The 21,721-nt window shown below is 47.2% G+C and overlaps 1 protein-coding gene and 1 pseudogene across 10 annotated transcripts in view; one reads left to right on the top strand and one right to left on the bottom strand.

Moving 5' to 3' along the window:
* LOC144989732 (patatin-like phospholipase domain-containing protein 4) overlaps positions 1 to 3,719 on the top strand; it is a 30,629-nt gene extending 26,910 nt beyond the window's left edge. For 2 of the 9 annotated variants that reach the window (XR_013653917.1, XR_013653912.1), the window contains 4 exons: positions 44 to 181; positions 287 to 307; positions 1,761 to 1,891; positions 2,109 to 2,244. Coding sequence is in view for 2 of the 9 variants with exons in the window: in XM_078942317.1 (XP_078798443.1) it covers positions 305 to 307; positions 1,797 to 1,891; positions 2,109 to 2,244; positions 2,314 to 2,379; positions 2,616 to 2,768; positions 2,888 to 3,022 (588 nt within the window). In the remaining 7 variants the exon portion in view is untranslated. Of the gene's footprint in view, positions 1 to 43; positions 1,892 to 1,972; positions 2,245 to 2,313; positions 2,380 to 2,615; positions 2,769 to 2,887 lie in introns of those variants that run through there. The other 7 variants (XM_078942317.1, XM_078942318.1, XR_013653914.1 and 4 more) reach the window with 7 other exon arrangements.
* A 5,081-nt stretch (positions 3,720 to 8,800) lies between these two features.
* Positions 8,801 to 14,605, bottom strand: LOC144990032 (uncharacterized; annotated as a pseudogene). The gene is made up of 2 exons (XR_013653964.1): positions 12,382 to 14,605; positions 8,801 to 12,249 (listed from the first exon to the last, which is right to left on the bottom strand). The product of XR_013653964.1 is annotated as an uncharacterized LOC144990032 (transcript).
* Between the last annotated feature and the right edge of the window lie 7,116 nt (positions 14,606 to 21,721).

Below are 21,721 nucleotides of genomic sequence, written 5' to 3'. Positions count from 1 at the left end.
GATTAGGTTTGGACCCAACACCCGTGAATATCTTTCACTACAGCAGGAACGCCAGAAATGTCTGAGACCAAGAAGACATGTCATGGCTGGAGATGTCGTCCTCCTTGTGGACAGTTCTTCCCCTCACAACTCTTGGCTTATGGGGAAAGTGGTGGAAACGATAGCAGACTCCAGTGGGACGGTGAGAAGAGGGTTAGGGTGGTCGAACATCCACATGTTTTCTTTGTCTGATGGTAAAGATGAGTCACAAGTTTCAATACATTGATGAGCTTCTTTGTGTTTACAGAAAGACAAAGGCTTCTGAATGGTGAGTGGAACACTCTAGTGTTCTAGATTCTACACATCTGTCTCTTTATTTTTCTTCTGGATGCAGACAGATGGATGAAGCTTCAGTTAACAAAGCATTGATGTCTTTGTGACTCTTCATGCTTGAACATCCAGATGTTTGGCTGGATGTTTGTTTTCCCTTGGCTGCTCTTTTAAATCTCTCTTTTAGCACATCTGAAGTCCCCTTGGCTTGGAAACGTGCAAAAGTTGTACCTCTTCACAAAAGAGGGAATTCTAATGACATGAGCAATTATAGACCAATCTCAATCATCAACAGTATTGTCAAAATATATGAAAAAATTATCTTTAATCAACTTTCGGAATACCTAGCACCTAATAATATACTATCTCCTTTCCAATCCGGTTTTCGAAAGCATTTCTCCACAACTTCAGCCTTGTTAAAATTTACCAATGATATTTTCTCTGGGTTTGATAATAACATGTTAACTGGTGCCTTATTTATTGATCTTACCAAAGCTTTTGACATGGTAGATCACTATCTGTTACTGGACAAACTTCATTCAATTGGCCTTGATAGATCCTCGCTCCTTTGGTTCAACTCATACCTTCATCATCGTCAGCAGTGTGTGCTTTTTAATGGCAGCTATTCCAACTTTCTAAGCGTAGACAAAGGCGTTCCACAAGGTTCCTCACTCGGTCCCCTCTTATTTTCTATTTTCATTAATGACCTTCCAACTAAATGCATCTACAGCAATATTCAACTTTATGCCGATGATACTGTCATTTATTCTTCTAAATCTAACATTGTTGACATTCAGCATTCAATTCAACATGATTTTAATTCTGTTCAATTGTGGTTACAATCCAATAAGCTTCTACTCAACAAATCTAAATCCTATTTTATGTTGTTTCAAAAAAGACTACGTCCTGTAGCTGCAAGTGAAATACATTTAACTTACTTGGACATGTCACTTAATTCAGTAGCAGAAAAGTTCAAATACCTTGGTTTGTGGCTTGACTCCTCACTCTCTTTTAGTGCCCATATACAGTCCATTGTCCACAAAATTTCGTATCGTTAAAAATTACTTTATCTATCAATCAATTGTTTTAGTCTCTCAGTCAGGAAGAAAATCATTTCACAACTGATTATCCCAACTTTAGATTATGGTGACATCATTTATCAAAACACTACTCTCACTAACCTCCGACCACTGAACGTTATTTATAACAGCTTGTGTCGGTTTATTCTTCGTTGTCCATTTAGAACTCACCACTGTCTTATGTTTCAGCAACTGTCCTGGCTTCCCCTATCCTCTCGACGTCAACTTCACTGGCTATTGTTCATTTTCAAATGTATTAACCTCAGCTATCCAGACTATCTCAAACAATATTTAACTCCTTTTCAGTCTTCTTATAATTTACGTCATGCAGATCAAATCTTTTTTTTTTGGCCATGGTGGGTGATGGTGCAGGTCCTGTGGTGACGGCGTCCTCGGTTCTCCTTCCAGCTCTGCAGAGACTTCACCTTCCGCTTTGCTGAAAGTGTGAGGCAGCAGCGGTTTGGAGCCGTCACGCCGGGATACGACTTCCTGCTGGAGCTGCGGTAACCGCCCCTCAGACCAGCCAAATCTCTTCCTCCAGCAAATGAAATCTAACCAGAGAAAAGCTCCATGTTTGTTTCTAGAAGTCAGCCAGGCTGCCCTGGTTGCTCATGAAGCCCCCTAGTGGCTGCCTGAGGAAGTGACTGCCAGGGACGTTCACAGTTTCCTGTCACCGTCAGGTCACATGATCCCATGTTTAACGCTGCCTTCTGGGTTCAGGGAAGGCTTGGAGGAGGTCCTACCCGCTGAAGCTCACCGTCTGGCCACAGACCGTCTGTACGTGTCCATCACGCACTCCCAGACGGGCAGGAATCGAACCGTGTCCACGTTCAGCTCCAGGGAGGAGCTCATCAAGGTAACCGCTAGCCCTCCACGTCCTTCCCGTTGACACCTACAGATGATGCTGTGGTCTCATGTCGTCCAGGTTCTGCTGGCCAGCAGCTTCGTCCCGCTCTACGCCGGACTCAAACCTGTGGAGTTCAGAGGACAGGTGAGAGAGGAGGCGACCCGTTCATCAGAAATCCCTACAATCTGTGGACGTTAGCTTAGCATGCTACAACAGCTCCAGCTACAACAGTAGATGGTCAGAACGCTGACGTCCTAGAAGGGGGTATGAAGCCCCGCCCACGAGGCTGAGCTAGGACCTGTCCTCAAACAGGATTGGACGGATCCTTCTTCGGACTCCAGGGTCTCTGCGACCTCTGACCTGTGGTCTTCCGTCCTCAGAGGTGGATGGACGGGGGCTTCACCGACAGCCTTCCCATCCTGCCCGTGGGTCGTACCATCACCGTGTCCCCCTTTGCCGGCCTGCAGGACGTGTGTCCCGTCCACGGGGGGCTCCTGGACGTGCAGCTCAGACTGGCCAACATGAGCATCATGGTGGGTTGAGGGTAAAACCCTCTGGGAACTTCCAGGAAGTTTCCAGAATCAAACAGGAAGTGGTTCCTCTGAGCACCAACCGGCTTCACTCTGACCGTGGGAACGTCCTTCTTCTGCAGCTGTCCCTGGAGAACGTGAGGCGTCTGACCCGGGCCCTGTTCCCGCCGCCCCCCAGCACCATGCGCTTCCTGTGGGAGGAGGGGTTTGGAGACGGCGTGCGCTTCCTCCAGAGGGAGGGCTTCATGGAGGCCTGAAGGCCCCGCCTCCTCTGTGGGGGGGCAGCTGCTCCGACCGTGACAGAGATGGTCAGAGATGGTAGAACCTGGACGGAGGTCTGCAGAGAGCATGCTGGGACGTCCTGAACACTGAGGAGGACGCTCCAGACCAGCGTCTGGACTCTAGTCGGCCTCACAGCAGCAGGAAGACGGAGAAGCCGGCTGCTTTGGACGACCTCTGCCCTGTTTGGGGGGCAGTGGGGGTGCAGAGGTCGCTCTTGTAGAACGTTAGTGGATGAAAGAGAGAAAACATCCACACAACCTCTGAATTCTGCAGCTTTCCCTGCAGTATAACCCTTGTGCTATCCTATGGGGTCCAGATGACCCCCCCTTCCATTGAGGTGTTCTCCCTACCATAACAAAGGTGGATAAAGGTGGAAAGATTTCATGTAATCCATGGACACCAGTGAAGATCACAAATCATTGAAGAAAAAAGGTTCAGAGCTCTGTCTAGTGGGTCTAGATGACCCAACTCCCGTCGTTAAAGTGTCTAGGATAGAACAAGGGTTACAAATAAGAACAATAAATAGTGGATCCTCTGCCGTCATAATCCTAATACAGACTCTGAGGCTGCAGCTCCTCACGTCTCACAGTTTGCACTAAAACTGATCATCTGTGTCCACGTCTGTCTCTCATCCAGTAATAATGAATGAAGCACATTTCTGTGTCTCCTGCAGCAGCTAATCATATTTCTGTGTTACCTTTTCACCTCGTTTATTGCAGGAGTTACGTTCTAAAAATAACCGTGATCAGTGAAATCCATGGAGAATGATTCCAGACTTTTATGGCAGTAAAACTTCTCACTGCCTAAAGCAGGGGTGTCCAAACTGCGGGCTGCGGGTCTGTTTTTATTGGCCTGCAGAAAATTTTGAAAATATAATTGAATATGGCCGCAAATGCTCAACTCTGTTGCACTTCTCAGTTTCAACACTAGATGGAGTCGGTCACAGAAAGGTGCTTCTCCACTGAAAGAAAAAAATGCAAAGACGACTATTTACAAGTCACCAGAAATGGCAGCACCGAAGAAACGCAAGATAGCAAGTGAGTGTAGAAGATTTCAATCACGGTGGGAAAATGAATTTTTGAAGGCAGTGCTTCTCAAATAGTGGGGCGCGCCTGAAGCGATGCCAGGGGGGGGGCGGTTTTAGGCACAGGTAATACGGGCAATTGTCCGGTGCGCAATTTTAACGTGGGGGCGGCGGTGACAGCGGCTCAGTGCTTGGAAAAATATCTGGTCCACTATTGGGTTCCTATTGTCTGTTCTATCAGAGTTTGTAACAGCCTGAAACCTTTGAATCCCCGTCCCTGCAGCTGCTCCTGTCTGCGTCACACGCGGCTGCGCGAGTGAGAACGAAAGGGGAGGGGTGGGGTGGGCTCTGTCTGCCAGGTGAAACGGGGCACGCGGAGGAGAGCTGCCTGTTGCCCAACACCAGGATCATCACAGCCTTTAGATTCCTCAGCTCATGCTAATAATGTCATTCTTTATGAACTATTGTAGACATTTTAATGACGTCTTTATTTTCCATCTAGAGATAGACAGAAATAGAGTGAACCTAAAAGGCGAAGAAAAAGCATTCTGAACCAAGGAAAAAGTATTTCCCTTTATGTAAAAAAAGAACTTCTACTTTTCTGAGAAAACAGGACTTCAACTCTTTATAAACTACAAAATCTTGCACTCTGCCAGTCAACCACACTAACAGCTATGTATGTAAAGATCTGCTGCTTCAGCTGCTCAATAAATCCGTTCTGAACTGCCTGGTTGGAATGATGTTTCATTGTCTGAGTGAATGTTTCATTTTGACGTGTGGCACAGATCAGCATCACTGCTCCACTGAGAGCAATGTTCTTCACATTATAGGTGAGTTAGAAATACACAGTAATCATGTGTCAATATGTCACCTCTGTGTGCGGCTTGGGACACCCCTGGCCTAAATCCACTTTTCTCACACAGACATGAACATTTTCACCTTTTCTCTCTGGTTTAAATTCTCAAACCTTCATAGAAATTAGAATGAAAACAAAGATCTGATCATCGATCACAGATTTCTGTAGATCTGAAGAAGAGCTCCACGTTTCTGTACCAGAGACACATCACGGACTGAGGAGATTGATTGACAGGGTCTCCAGCCAATCAGGACACAGAAGGCAAGGCAAGTTTATTTGTATAGCACAATTCGTACACAAAGTAATTCAATGCATTTAAATCACAATACATCATAGAAATAATCAACGTAAAATTTACTTTAAAAGAAAAGAAAAAAATTGATCTAAAATAAAGGAAGGAAAGGAAAGAAAAGTGCAGATAGTACCTTTCAGTCATATACACGGCTAAACAGAAATGTTTTAAGTCTAGATTTGAACATGAACACAGAAGAAGCCTGTCTTACGCCTTCAGGGAGGCTGTTCCAGATTTTAGCTGCAGAATATTGAAACGCTGATTCCCCTTGTTTAGTTCTGACTCTGGGAATCAACAGGAGGCCGGTCCCTGAGGTCCTCAGAGTACGAGATGGTTCATATGGCACTAACATGTCAGAGATGTACTCGGCCATGGAGAGACTTGGACACAAGCAGAGCTGCTTTGAAGTCTATTCTTTGAGGTACAGGGAGCCAGTGCAGAGACCTGAGCACAGGACTAATGTGATCATACTTCCTGGTTCTGGTCAGGACTCCAGCAGCAGCATTCTGGATGTACTGAAGCTGTTTTACAGCTCGTTTGGACAGGCCGGTGAGCAGGCCGTTACAGTAGTCTAACCTACTGGAGACAAATGCAGGAATAAGTATCTCCAGGTCTGGCTTTGACACTATGTTTTTGATTTTGGCAATGTTTTTCAGATGGTAAAATGCCGCTGATGTTACTGACTTGATATGGCTGTTAAAGTTTAGGTCAGAGTCCATGATTACCCCTAGGTTTCAGACTTGATTTGAGGGTTTAAGAGACAGAGAATGAAGGTAGCTGCTGACTCTTTCTCTTTGTTTCTGTGGGCCAAAAATAATAACTTGGGTCTTGTCTGAGTTTAGCTGGAGAAAGTTGTTCTGCATCCACGCGCTGATCTGCTGGAGGCAGTGGCTGAGTGAATCCACCGGCCCATATTCACCTGTTGTCAGTGACACATAGAGCTGAGTATCATCTGCATAGTTGTGATAAGATATGTTATTACTGCGTATTAACTGCCCTAGTGGCAGCATGTAGAGGTTGAACAGAAGGGGTCCCAGGATCGATCCCTGGGGCACACCACAAGTCAAGGCCATGTAGTCTGAGACACAACTCCCAATTTCAACAAAATATTTCCTGTCTTCTAGATAAGACTTGAGCCAACTTAGGGCAGATCCAGAGATGCCAACCCAGTCTTGGAGTCTGTGCAAAAGGATCCCATGATCAACAGTATCAAAGGCAGCACTCAGGTCTAGCAGGATTAAGACAGAGACTTTGCCATCATCAGTGTTCAGGCGGATGTCATTGGTTACCTTGATAAGAGCAGTTTCTGTGCTATGATGGGGTCTAAAACCTGACTGGAAAACATCACAGAATTGTTTAATAAGAGAAAGTCAGTGAGCTGTTGGTAGACAACTTTTTCAAGGACTTTTCCTAAAAATGGCAGATTAGAGATAGGTCTGTAATTATTCAGTACAGTGGGATCAAGACTGCTTTTCTTCAGGAGAGGTTTAATGACTGCAGTTTTTAAGGCCTCGGGAAATATTCCAGATTGAAGAGACATGTTAACTATTTGAGTAATTGATGGCAACACACTGTTCAGGACAGACTTTAGAAATCTAGTGGGTAACACATCAAGGCAGCATGTAGACGAGCTCAGACGGGTGATGGTCTCTTGGACAGTTTGGTCAGTGACAGGTACAAAGTGAGTCAGCTTAGAGTGAGTAGGTGGCCGTTTGATAGTTATATGTGTTGTGGAGTTGATGGCTTTTTTAATGCCCTGAACCTTGTCATTAAAAAATACAGCAAACTCATTACATTTAGGTGTGCAAACCAGTTCTATTGGTAGCTGGGTTGGAGGGTTAGTTAATCTGTTTACTGTTGTGAACAGGACACGAGAGTTGCTGCTGCAGAACAGGGTGTTAAAAAAGCATCATAATGGCTCTAAAGGAAAGAGCTTAACCGGTGTTACATGCAGGACTTTTTCATGGTCTTTGTTTGGTTTCCTTCCTCTGCATGTGCTTCCTGTGGGATAAGACACCTGGTGGAGACCTGATGAGCTGTCAGGCCCAGAGCCAGCAGGCCTGCATATTTGAAGGGGAGCTCATTCTGGACCAGACAGATGAATGTGAACAGCTGTGTCTGGGTTGGAGATAGTAGGGGGTTTGTGGACAGGTAAGACGGGGCACCCTGTAGACCTCAGGGAGCTTGCTTTCTGTTAGACACACTAGGTAAGTTGGTTGGTGCCCCCCCCCCATATGTTTTATCACCTCTGTATAGATACTGTATATTATGTACACTCCAGTCATAGACCTGTACGTTTGTGAACGTAACTCTGACGTGGGGCGTGTTACAAACAAGGTCCAAAATTTTCGATCAACACAGGTGATGAAGTCTGACTGACTTCTATCTGACTCTTGTTTCACTTAATGAACCTAATATGTGACAATAGTGCAAACGGTGCATCATGTTGGGCAGAAATATGGTAACAATTTTCAATGACTTGAAACCAAACTACTCTACTTGATTTAAAACCTGAAAAACTTAACATGACGATGGTCAAATGGCTGAAAGAAGCTTGAACTGTTTACTGGAACTGTGTTCTTCCTCCTGACATGTCACAGACATGCAATACCAGCATCATACCTGCATCCTTTTGTGGTGCATGATGGGTAAATGCTGGCAGCAATCTGACAGCCGCATCACTAAGAGGCTGTCAGATTGAGGCCTGAGGGAAGAACCGCAGCCAGCAGTCTGTGGTACAGTGGTCACTGTGGTCACAAACATGAGACCAATGTGGAAGCCTGAAACGTGCACTAACTACACCCTGTAACGTGCACTAACTACACCCTGTAACGTGCACTAACTACACCCTGAAACGTGCACTAACTACACCCTGTAACGTGCACTAACTACACCCTGAAACGTGCACTAACTACACCCTGTAACGTGCACTAACTACACCCTGAAACGTGCACTAACTACACCCTGAAACGTGCACTAACTACACCCTGAAACGTGCACTAACTACACCCTGTAACGTGCACTAACTACACCCTGAAACGTGCACTAACTACACTCTGAAACGTGCACTAACTACAGCGGTGAAGTTTTCTTCTCTGATTTCTGACTGATAATCTTTGTTTCCGTCTTTGTGAAGCAGACAAACTGAATCCTGTCAGAACAGAAACGCCCTTCTGTCCCTCAGGAGTTTAGGATTTATGTTCACAGAGAATCTTTAGAGGAAAAGAGGATTTAAACAAATATTTTCGTTCCAGTTTAGTTCAGCTCCTCAGAGCTCAAACACAATGAAGTTATCTTTAGGACCCAGCAGCTTGTAGACTGCTGCAGCTACGGTCACGTGATTTCTTGGAAATGCAGAGTGTTACCTTCAGCGTGAGGCTTCGGACCGTAGTCGGAAACCGCTGTTATGATCTCCAGTCCGGTCGGGACTTTAATGGTAACAGATTTAGCGGGACACCGTTGCTTTAGAACAGGCCTTTCAGCCGTTTATTTCTTTGGTCAGATCAACTCTTACAGCACAACGTCTCCGAACGCCTTCTCATTCAAACTGAAAACATGCAGCCAAACAGCCCCTCCCCTTTTGCTCTCCCGCGCGTCTATCCCCTCTCGTGCGCCTGCGCCCCAAGGCGACGCCCCCTTCCGTCGCTGCGTCATCTCCCTGACAACCGCAGTCACACCAAAGAAACATAGTAACGGGTGGGGACAAGCTAAGCTGCTAACACTACCCCCACTCTGGATGACAGTTACTCTAACTGCACTCCAGCACTCACAGAAAGAATAAACAGGTTTCTCTAAACTTAAACCCATCATAAGAGGTCAGATAACATAACAAAAAACACCATAAACAGCCTGACATGACTTTTTTTTTTTTTTTAGCTTTTTTTTTCTATATAGCTCGTAATAGCTCTTTCTTCAGGAAAGAATCCATTCTCCAAACATGTTTGGCGCTCTCCGCGCCCGCTGTGGTCTTCCAGCTGAGGCCAGCATAGTTTCACAGGGGGTCTGAGCGTCTTCTGAATCTGTTAAAGTTCCCTCCACGCACTCTTCTGTGTCAGACGATTCATTCCACAGGGTCAGCGGCCCGTAGTCCTCGCCCAAAGATTGGTGCTTTTGTTTCCTCTGTGTGCAGTTCTCCTGTGTCCGTGAGACCCAGCTGCCGTCAAGTGGAACTCTGGAGTGATATAGCTTGAGCTTGTCGTGGTGCACTATTTTTGCCTTCGACCTTGGTCCCTTTTTAATGCGGTACACCAGATCGTCCAGATGATCAACAACAAAGTAGGGACCTTCGTAAGATGGCAGGAACTTGCGCACCTTGTTCTTGACACGTTTAGTTCCTTTTAGAAGGTACCAAACTGCGTCACCGATCTTGTACTGCACTTGACAGATGTTCTTGTCATACTGCCGTTTGGCGCGCTCCACAGCCCTTCCCAAGACGCTTCGTGCTAGCTGGTGGGACAGCTCCAGTCGTTGTCTGAGCCGCTGTACGTACTCTGGGGCAGTGTCCACTGTCAGATTCTCGGGAGGAAGTCCAACGACCAGGTCCATGGGTTCTGTAATCTCGCGGCCAAAGAGCATCATGTTTGGTGTCAGGCCCGTAGAGCTGTGCTTTGTGGCTCTGTAAGGCATGAGGGCATAGGGAATCATTATGTCCCAGTCCCAGTGACATCTTTCGGCTGTGGCAGCAAGGGTTTTCTGTAGTGTGGCATTAAATCGTTCCACTTGACCGTCAGATTGGGGCCTAAAGGGTGTGGTCCTGGTTTTGTTAATGCCCAACAGCTCACACATCCCCTGGAATACCGCAGACTCAAAATTGGCGCCCTGGTCGCTGTGTAATTCGTAAGGTGCTCCATATCTGCAGACCCACTCAGAAACAATCTTTTCTGCTACAGTTGTGGCTTGTTCATTCGGCACCGGGTATGCTTCCACCCACTTGCTTAAGTAGTCTTGCACAACCAGGATGTATCTGTTATGCCGATCGGTCTCATTTAGAGGCCCCATCACGTCAACAGCGATCCGTTCCATTGGGGCACCAACTCGCACGGAACCCATTGGAGCCTGAGGTGTCTTTTTAGGTCGAGCTCTACAAGCACAAGAAGCACATGTTTGGCAGAACAATGTGACATCATCACGCATGTTGTACCAGTAGTACCTGGTTTTGAGGCGGCCCAAAGTTCGCTCAGCTCCAAAATGACCACCGATGGGTCCTTCATGCAGGTGCGCCATCACAGTGTGGCGATATGTCTTGGGGAGTAATGTCTGTGCAAATAACATCTTTCCATCCTTACAGTAAAACTTTCTCATCAACACTCCATTCTTAAAAAACAATCTCTTCCATTGTGCCCAATATGCCTTTGTAGCTGGGCTTAAACTGGCTATTTCCGCCCAAGGGGGACGGTCATCTCCTTGCTGTCTAAAAGCAAATACTGGTGCCATGTCTGAGTCTGCTTTCTGGGCTGCTTGAAGCTCCTCGTGTGTCCAACCGCTGAATACAGGCACAGGGGCTGAGGTGGTGTTATCTACCCCCACTAGGGTGCGCTGTGGGTCTACTGCAGCATCGTTCCCATCATGCTGATCAATCATCGCCACCCCCACTGGGCGAACAACACTAATTGTGGTCTCAGCAACAATATCGTCAAATTCACACTGTACCTGCTTGTCTTGGGATGTGTTGCTCTCGGTGCTGGGGTCAGGGAGTTTGCAAGCACACAGCTCGCGACATGGCCTTCTGGAGAGTGCATCTGCATTCTGATGAACCTTCCCTGGCCGGTGAAGTACTTGAAAGTCGTACTCTGCCAGCTTCTCCAACCACCTGGCCAGCTGTCCCTCCGGTTCTTTTAAACGGGTCAGCCACCGTAGGCTACTGTGGTCTGTTCGCAGAACAAACGATCGACCAAGAAGGTACTGTCTGAAATGGGAGGTAAACTCGACCACCGCCAGAAGTTCTCTCCTGGTTGTGCAGTAGTTTTGCTCTGTTGTTGTTAACCGCCGGCTTCCATAAGCCAGCACTCTCTCTTCACCTCCCTGCACTTGGGACAACACTGCACCAACTCCCCAGTCGCTGGCGTCAGTGTCAAGAAGCAGTTCCCCGCTGTCAAGAGGGTAGCCCAAAATCGGTGCAGAAGTAAGTCGCTCCTTCAGTTCTTCAAAAGCCTCTTGGCATTCAGTCGTCCATACTTTCGTGCATACTTTTTAGTCAGCTCATGAAGCGGCCTTGCAATGGTAGCAAAGTCGGCAACGAAACGTCTATAATAGGACGCCAACCCCACAAACTGTCGCACTTCAGAAATGTTCTTGGGGATGGGCCAGTCTTGGACCTTTTGGATCTTTTGTGGATCGGTGGAGATCCCTTGAGCTGACACGACGTGCCCCAGGTAAGCCACTTGCTCCTGAAAGAGACGGCACTTAGACGGCTTCAGTTTAAGATTGGCCTGTCTAAGTCTGGTAAACACCTGCTCCAACCGTTCCATCATCTGATTGCTGTTGCATCCAAGGACTATGATGTCGTCAAGATACACCAGACAAGCCTCCCACTGCAACCCAGCTAGTACACGGTCCATGAGCCGTTGGAAGGTGGCAGGGGCATTGCATAGTCCAAACGGCATCACATTCCATTCGAACAGTCCCTTCCTGGTGCAAAATGCTGCAGCCTTACGAGCTCTAGGTGTCATTTCCACCTGCCAGTAGCCTGAAGTCAGGTCCAGTGTGCTGAAGTACTTGGCGGTGGATAAGGTGTCAAGGGTGTCTTGTATGCGTGGCAGGGGATAGGCATCCTTGATGGTTCTGTCATTTAATGGCCTGTAATCCACACAGAGTCGTGGGCTCTGATCCTTTTTCTTCACCATGACTATAGGTGCTGCCCAGCTGCTGTTACTGTGCCGAGCTAACCCTGCTTCGAGGCTCTGTTGCACCTGCTGGTCGGCAGCCTCCTGCTTCTCTCTGCTCATGCGGCGGGGTTGTTGTTTTACTGCTGACCCGGGCGTTGTCAAGATGTCATGCTGTACGACATTAGTCCGGCCGAGGTCAGTGGAGCCTGCAGAGAAAACGTCACTGTAAGAGCGTAGCAGCCCTGCTAGTCTGTAGCGACTTTCTTCCGGCAGATTAGCACAACTTTCTTCATACAGGTCTGTGAGATGTTGAGGCACGGAGAAAGAGAACGAGTTACCAGGGTCATGGGAAGGTTGATCTTTGGGTCGTGAGAGCTCCACCTTCCCCACCACTTGGGCTGGCTGAAGAACACCAGCAACGACTCCTTTCTTCAAGGTGACAGGAGATGTGCTCGGGTTGAAGACTCTGATGGGGATGCACAAAGACTGCGAAGGCTGAACAACTGAGCGTGCCACCATCACATGATGTTTTGAGACAAACGCTTTTGCAGGACTCAGCATCAAGTCTTCAGAAGTAGCAAAGCCGGCCTGAGAGGTACCTGGCACGATGTATTCACACCCTGCCTCCAACACAGTGGTGCGTGCTACTCTCACTAGGTGAGTTGCAGGTTGTGGGTCGGGCTTGAACGGGGGCACCTTTTCACCAAACAGAGTGATCTCTTTACTGCCATAGTCTAAGCATGCTTGTGTCTGTAGTAAAAAAGGATGCCCCAAAATAACTTCAGTACTCTCAGTTGTGTCAGCGATGATAAAGTTAACTGAAATGACTCTGCAGCCGACATTGACAGGAAGGTCAACCTCACCCAGAACCGCTAGGCCCTCTGGTCCGATGCCCTGGAGTGTGTGCACCGTAGATGGTGAGATTGGGGGCTGGATGCCGTTAGGAATTAAATGAAAGAGATGAAGGGGTAACACATTTCTTCTGGCACCAGAGTCCAGCAGAGCACACATCCGTACACCATGTATCATTATCTGAACACACATTTCCTCTTCTGGGCTTTTGGCGTAGATGACCACAGTGTTGTTGCCATTTGTGGAGGGAAGCAGATTAGCTTTGCGGGGGCCTGGCATGGGCCAGCGAGGGGAGGGGCAGTGTTTCTGGAAATGCCCTACCCCCGAGCAGTTGTGACAGATCAGTTCATCCTCCCTGGTTTTCTTACGTCTACTTTCGGCTGCCTGCCTTCTCACAGACCGCCCTGCTTGCCCCGAAGGAGTGGGAACGACCTTTTGTGCCTTTCCGTCTTCCTGGTTGCTGGTATATTCACGCAGGGGGGCTGCTCTGGCCCCATGAATGGTTCCACCCCTTGCACCCACGCCTGATCTCATCAGTTGGGTGACAGCTCGAGCCGCACTTCTCGTGGTTTCAAAACGGTGAGCCTTCTGATATGCCTCAGCCAGCGTTTTGGGTTGATCTTCTAGCAACTTTTGAATAATGTCTGTATCTGTTAAGGCATTAGTGAATATCTCGACGCTTATGCGCTCCTGTTCACTCTCAGTGCAATCACCATAGACTATTGCCACCTTTTCATAAATGTCATCCCTGAGAGTGTGCAAAGCTTCACCTGGTCTTCTGACTCGCTGTCGTAGCTCAATGCCGATGGCTGCAGCATGTTCAGAACTTGGACCATAGGCAGCCTCAATTTCCTCCACAATTCGTTGGAAACTCCACGAAGCTGACCTTGGGTTCTTGTGAATAATAGCTCCAGCAGCACCGAGCAGGCAGAATCTAAGCTGAACAACTTTGGTTTTCTCAGTCCAATGGTTCGCTTCTGCACAACTTTCAAAATGATACAGAAAATCTCTCCACGATCGTGATCCATCAAAGCGATCTGGCTGCAGTATTGGAATTCTCTCGTTCTGCAGAAACTGCCCCACCCCTTCGCCCTGCAGAGCAGCATCATGTCCAACAGGAGGTGAGTGAAAGCTTTGGGGGGGTGACTGGAATTTCACATGGGCGTTCTGATGCAGTTCTTCCCCATCATCTGATGGCCCAGTTAGATATTTGGGTGACCAGTAAATGTTGTATGGGCCCAATTTATTTTCCTGGGTGGTGAAAGGTGGCAAACCAGGTGATGGGGGTCTGATGGAAACCGGGGAATTGTTTCCAGCATGACAGTCATTAGATGGAGAGATGTGGAGATTTGCAAGCCAACAGGCGGCGGTGGGGGTGGATGGATCAGCAAATGGTGACTTTACAGGGGTGGACATCCTGGGTTCGTAGTTGCACTTTTGAGGACGAAAACCCGCCATGCACTCACCAGCCGCGTGATGTTGTTCATTGGTGGGTGTTATAAAGGGGTTGGTGGAAATTGGGGGCGTCGGGTAGAGCTCCTCCGCCACCACGTGTTGTTTAATCGGGGAGTAGGCCCGCTCACCCTTGGCTAACGTTAGTTCCATACACGTGACACAGCAATTAGTCTCTCCCTCATTCACGTATTTTAAATCATTTACATTCCTCTGAGGGCGGTACTCTTCCGCTATCTCCGATAGAAAAGGGTTCATGCTCACGTTTGTGGCTGCATTTCTTGTGCGTGGCCTAGCTCCGACCGCGGCAGCATTCGCTCCGCGCGCCGTCATTTTGAGCTCTCAGGCGTCTTGCACGTCACGTCGTTCGATCCTTCTTCTTTGGGTCAGCCCTGGTCAACAACGGTGTATCCCGGACGAGCCCCCAGTGTTACCTTCAGCGTGAGGCTTCGGACCGTAGTCGGAAACCGCTGTTATGATCTCCAGTCCGGTCGGGACTTTAATGGTAACAGATTTAGCGGGACACCGTTGCTTTAGAACAGGCCTTTCAGCCGTTTATTTCTTTGGTCAGATCAACTCTTACAGCACAACGTCTCCGAACGCCTTCTCATTCAAACTGAAAACATGCAGCCAAACAGCCCCTCCCCTTTTGCTCTCCCGCGCGTCTTCCCCTCTCGTGCGCCCGCGCCCCAAGGCGACGCCCCCTTCCGTCGCTGCGTCATCTCCCTGACAACCGCAGTCACACCAAAGAAACATAGCAACGGGTGGGGACAAGCTAAGCTGCTAACAAGAGGAAAGAAACCCCCCCCCCCCCCCCTCCATACACACACACACATACAGGGAGGCAGTGTTGCCAGATTGGGCTTCTTTTGGTTATGTTGGGCGGGTAAAATTGGCATTGGGCGGGTCTATAAAATTTGGGTTGCTTTTCAAAATATTTAGCGGTTTTACTGTCATTATTATTATTTTTCTTATTATTTAAAATATTAATTAAAAGTATACTAATTAATATATAGCCTAAAAAAAGCATTGTGAATATATGAAACATTACAGTAATCCCCCTGTTTAGTCCCCCCCCCCCCCCCCCGTGAATAACAAAAATCAGCGAATAATTGACGCTGTTTTAAAACTCCCAGAGCCTCTGCAGAGTCAGAACCCTATTCTGCCGTTTGGGTTCATTTCCAAAAGATGGAGATGCTGCAGGGCTTTTATTGGCTTTTATTAACCTTGTCAGAATGGTTACAGCTCGAACAAAAATAGCGCAGCCTGCTTATACACTCAGCCGGAGGAGATCGTTCAGCCAACGCGCACCCAGGTAGGCCCCGCCCCCTCTAATCCACCAGTCACCAGCCCACCGCTGATTGACATACGCTGTGGTCCAGCAACTGGCAGTGGCAGAAAGAGGGGGGCGCCATCAAAAGCCATCTAGAGTACACGATACGAGAAACCTATAACTGGATTTTCTGTACTTATTTTATAAAAAAAATTATTATAACAGACTTATTATATAATAATTTATTATTATTACGTCATTTTTTATTAGGCTACGGCTATACTTTTACGTTCAACATTAGGTTTTTGCTAGGTTGAGATTTGGGCTGGTTTTTATTGACGTGGGCGGGTTTTACGATGAGTTTGGGCTGGAAACTGTCACTCAGATCTGGCAACACTGCAGGGAGGACTCCTGTTCTCAGACTCAGAGACAGCAGAGTTTATCCAGCAGACAAAGATGTTGGAGTTTCTCCATTTTCTTCTTTAGTGAGTCTTTGTGTAAAAGTTGTTTTCTGTTCTCATCATGAAGCTGTTGTGTTGATCTGTGAGAAAAAGAGCAGCAGACAAACACATTCCTGAACACATGGCCACTCTGAAAGAAGAATAAGAATATAGCATATTACAGTCTGGTCTCCAATGTTTTTTTCCCCCTGTTGTCTCTATTTTCCTTAACCATCATATTTTCTGGTATATAAGTCGCTATAGAGCAGAGGTGGGCACTGGGGGCCACATTCCTGCATGTTTTCCAGCATATGCTGCTCTGGCATGTTCTAATTGGCTGGACACACCTGAACCAGGTAATCAGCCATGAGTAGGGCAATACTATCTGGAAATCATGCAGACACACCGGCCCTCGAGGCCTGGAATTGTCCACCCCCGCTCTAGAGTATTAAGGTCTATTCAGACTAGAAAAGGCTGTTGGACTGGACCGAGTCCACTTAATTTGACCTGGACCGAGTCCTGAACCTTGTGTTTGGTCTGTACCAAGACAACCAAAGCTTGGAAACACAATCACCTGACCAAAGATGTCTTCAGTCATTGGTCAGGAATTATGAGGGCGGGGTTAAGCAATCAGAAACCGAATAATGTCTGCAGTCCTTGTCGGGATAGTTTCCTGATTCAAAGTTTATATTTCACGGACCGATTTTGAATGTCTGAATCCACATCATTACTGAAGAGACTGTAGATGTTTTTAAGGAGAGGCTCGAGACAGCTGGGTAGCTCGGTTGGTACGGTGAGAGGCTGCCACACAAGAATCCAGGGTCCGATTTCCGGAGGGGAATGAATATTGGTACTGGGGCAATTACCATATCAAAGGTGAGCAATTAACATCACTCAGTGAGGGTCCTGAGGCAAGACCCTTAACGCTACTGCCTCCCGACCTTTTATTGTTATTTTACCAATGAAACAAAGGTTATGTTCTAATCAGTTTACGTATTTTATTTTTTTAATTACTAAAATTGTTATATCTTATTTTATTTTTGTATTTTTATTGTTGCTGTTTTATGATCATTTTTATTCTGTTGTTTTCTACTCCAGTGTTTCATCTTGGGGATCCATTGTTCTGGGGCACCACCAGCTTCACCTGTAGGGGGTGCTGTTGCTGCGGTGCCCGTTCTCATTGGGCCGGCTGGGGTGCCGGCTGGTTTCCTCACAGCAGAACCGAGCCAGACCTTCCCTAAGCTGCAGTTCTTTGTTTCTGTTCAGGGTTCTACTGGGTAACTGGGTGGGTGGAGGGAGGAATCTGGTGAGGGAGGGGTCCCATCTGTGTGTGATTATCCTGTGTTTTCTGTTTTAAATCATTTTCCATGTTTTATGATTATTTTATCTGTGTTTATGTTAAGCGTTTTGTGTTTATAACTGAAATGAAAGGCGCTGTGTAATCAATAAAGTTTGAGTTTGAGACGAGAAGACATATTGATTATTAACTATTATTAACTAACTATTACTAACTAACTATTACTAACCCTAACCACAACACTGCATCACTGGCCAAGAAAGCCCAACAACGCCTGTACTTCCTCCTCAAACTGAAGAGGGCCAGAGCTCCTCCCCCCATCATGCAGACCTTCTACAGGGGGGCCATGGAGAGCATCCTGACCAGCTGCATCACCGTGTGGTACGGAGCCTGAACCTGCCGGAAGACTCTGCAGCACATTGTGAAAACAGCTGAGAAGATCGTTGGTGTCCCTCTCACTGGCCTCTGGGACATTTATCCCCCCCCCCCCCCCCCCCCCTCACTCACAAAGCCATCAAGATTGCAGGAGACCCCTCCCACCCATCCCAGAGACACTTCAACTTGCTGCCATCAGGGAGGAGGCTGCAAAGTCTGCAGGCCAGAACCAGCAGACTAAAAGACAGTTTCCTCCATCAGGCGATAAGGACACTCAACTCCCTCCCTGCCCTCCCCCCTCTGCCCCCTCCACCCCATGCTACAAACTCACACTGAAAACTTTCACTCCTGCATCAGAACACCATCATCACCAAAGACTGCCATCACTGACTCATCCACTTACTGTTCTCAGCACTGTTGTCACTTTAAACTGCCACTTTAACCATGCCACTGTTCTTTAGCACTGTTTAGACTACTGTTATTCCTCTGACTATTACTGTCTTTTTATCTATTTTTATGTTGTTTATTTATTATTTTATAAGCTGCTTGCACTGTGGGGGGAGAGGAAAGTAATTCCATCTGTGCTGTATGTCACGTATGCAGCATATTTGACAATGAAGCTGACTTTGACTTTGACTTGAAAAGGACACAGTCCGTACTGACAGCAGAACCCTCAGAACTCTGCAGTCTGACTGTTATCAGACACATTCATCCACAGAGATGCTGAGCTGCACATTCAACACCTGAACACTCCTGATCCACTTCACTGTTCACACTTTTCTGTCTGATTGCAGGTTGGAGGACTGCAGTTTGTCAAAGATCAGCTGTGAAGTTCTGGTCTCAGCTCTGAAGAAAAACCCGTCTAATCTGACAGAACTGGACCTGAGCAAGAACCAGAACCTGCAGGATTCAGGAGTTGTTCATCTGTGTGGTTTTCTGGAGAGTCCAGACTGCAGACTGCAGACTCTGGGGTCAGATGTTCTCCAGCTGTGATCATGATCACTCTCCTGAAGGACAAACCCATGATAGAGGGGCGGCGTGGGGGGTGGGGGGTCAGTCTTTATAGTCTGATGGAGACTGACCAGCCTGACTGCAGCAGATAAACGGCCAACCAATAGACAAGAAGGAGGCGTGGCCAGGGACAGCCCTGCAGAGAGGAGCAGCACTAGACCAGAATGAAGTCTATAATGTTCAGAGAATGTTAGCACTCCTGTCCAGAACAGGACCCGGTTCAGACTCAGTTTATACTACAAGCTGTCCCACATTCTACCTCTGTAACTGAAAATCAGGCCCACAGTCAAAGACAGAGGGTGGAGCAGAAGGAGAAAGGTTCCTGCTGCATGAAGCAGAGCCAAGACGAGGCTGCTGCAGATGCAGGTTCATGTCAGTCTGGTTCTGTTCAGAAGAGGTGAAGAATGGAAAACATGAACTTTATCTTTAAACTCAACGCTTTGTTCTGGATTCAGGTTGAGGAGCTGCAGTTTGTCAAAGGACCAGGTCCAGAAAACAAGCGGCTAAAATGAGCTTCCTGTGTAGGGGGGCTGGGCGCTCCCTTAGAGATGGGGGGGGTGTTTGTCCCACTGGGCAGAGGCCCCGGGGAAGACCCAGGGAACTGGGAACGCCTCGGGGTCCCCCCAGAGGAGATGGAGGAAGTGGCTGGGGCGAGGGAAGTCTGGGCATCTCTGCTTACACTGCTGCCCCCATGACCTGGCTCTGGATAAGCAGAGGAAGATGGATGGATGGATGGATGGATGGATGATGGATGGATGGATGGATGGATGATGGATGGATCTGCTCAGCAGAGGATTCTGGTTGTAGTTTTTGGATTAAAGACCTTGTTCACCTGGAACCTCCTCCTCTCTGCACCTGGGTCCTCCCTGAACCCCCTCATGCCTCCCTGAGACGATCTCTGAAGCAGATGGTGTGGATGCATGGTGGCGCAGTGGTTAGCGCTCTTGCCTCACAGCAACAAGACCCCCGGTTCAAGTCCCGGCTGGGGGACATGAAAAACACAACATCAATGGGGGACCTTTCTGTGTGGAGTTAGCATGTTCTCCCCGTGAATGCGTGGGTTCTCTCCGGGATCTCTGGCTTCCTCCCACTGTCCAAAAACATGCTTCATAGGTTGATTGGCATCTCTAAATTGTCCATAGGTGTGAGTGTGAGAGTGAATGGATGTGTGACTGTGGATATGGTACCCTGCGACAGACTGGCGACCTGTCCAGGGCATCCCTTGCCTACACCCAAGTGGTCAGGATAGGCTCCAGCAGCATGGATGTTCAAAGCAGCTCATGGTAACTATGTCAAGTTTTAATTTGCTGCTTCATAGATTTGTTTTCTTCACTGTTTCTGTCAATAATTTCAGTTATTTTAACTCAAAACAACATGAAACAATAATCTAAACTGCTGTGAACAAATAAGTGACTGATGGGAACAAGAATGTAAAACATAGACTTATTGGTCTTCAGTTTTTTTATTTGAAATACATTTGTGCTACAACTCCAGACCTGACTGACGTCCACGCCCACTTCCGTCTTCACAGGAAGGCTGAAGGCTAACACCCACAGATGGGTTTATCTCCGTCACCAGCAAAGGATTTATTTATAGTTTTGCTCAGAAAGCAGCTGCTGAATCAAACAGGAACACCGTCGTCTCTACGCATTCTAAATGCTACCATCCTCCCTTTAGGACGCAACTTCCTGTTACTTGTTTATGTCCTTTTTTTAAAAAAAAACTCCTTTTAGATTAAAACAATATTGTTATATAGGCATGAGGTAAACAAAGTTCAGACTGATCACACCAAAAAGAAAATAGAAACTGTTGAACTGAAGCTGTTGAGGTGAGAAAACTTCTGCTGTTGTCATGGTAACACATGTCTTCTCTGGATTGGCCACACCCACAATGGACAGGAGTTACTTTTAAATTGACAGAAAAAAGGGAAGAAACAGATCAACCAACCTAGATCTGTTGTTCCTTTAACTATCTATTTCTAAGACATATTTAGGAAAAAGGATGAAGGATAAAATAGCTTATACCATGGTCCAGGTGGATACTCCATTCTGATTGGCTGCTGGGTGTGCATTAAAAAGTCATATACTACAGTCATAACCACACATCTAAAATAGAAGTTCCTGTCACACATCACTGCGCTGGCATCAAACTTAAAACATATGTTGAGAAACATTATTTCAGAGTTTCCAAGGAGACAGCAGAAAGACATGAGAGATTTGGTTGTTTCTTTGAACTTGTTTGGTGAATTGGATCATTTTGATGACTGGATGCAGCCACAGAGAAAGAGAGACAAGAACACCAAAAGAGGGCGAGGAGACACCAGGAAGTGAGAAGCAATTCATGTACATGTTAGCAACCCTTCCTCAACAGAGGGGGAGGCCTCAGACACAAATCCTCTCAGATTTTCCATGCTGCCCTGTCATTGCTTCCAAAGACGTGAAGTAGATGTTTATTTCTGTAGCACCTTTCTCACATAAAAAGGACAAAGTGCTTCACAATAGTGAAAACACATCAAACCATTTATCATACAAGATCACAAACATTTGCCGACCTAACGGCTGGCATCATCTAAAGGCTAGACTCTTCCAAATTCACAGCCGTTAACATTTGGCCCAACCGCTCGCCAAAGGACCCGGCCATTCGACAAGGGCGGGTCCTTTGCAGTGAAGGATGCAGCCCAAGAATCTGGACACACCCAATGTTTTATATTAACGATTAAACCACTAACTTATCACTTTAAAGTGTTTACTTACGTTTAAAGATGTAATCATCAACCAACTCCCGCTTTACAGTCCACTATTGTTGTCAGAGAGTCTCTGGCCCCGGTAGCAATGCAGCTGGGTAGCTCGGTTGGTTCGGTGGAAGGCTGCCACGCAGGAATCCAGGCTTCAATTAAATGAAGGAATGAACAATGGTAATGGGGCAATTACCGTATCAATTAATACCACCCTTAACACTACTCCCCCATGGGTCACATG

Source organism: Oryzias latipes, chromosome 2, assembly GCF_053564925.1.
Source record: "Oryzias latipes strain Hd-rR chromosome 2, Olatipes_Hd-rR_3.1".
Lineage (NCBI taxonomy): Eukaryota > Metazoa > Chordata > Actinopteri > Beloniformes > Adrianichthyidae > Oryzias > Oryzias latipes.
The sequence above is the reverse complement of the archived record's forward strand: the minus strand, read 5'-3'. Positions and strand labels throughout refer to the sequence as shown.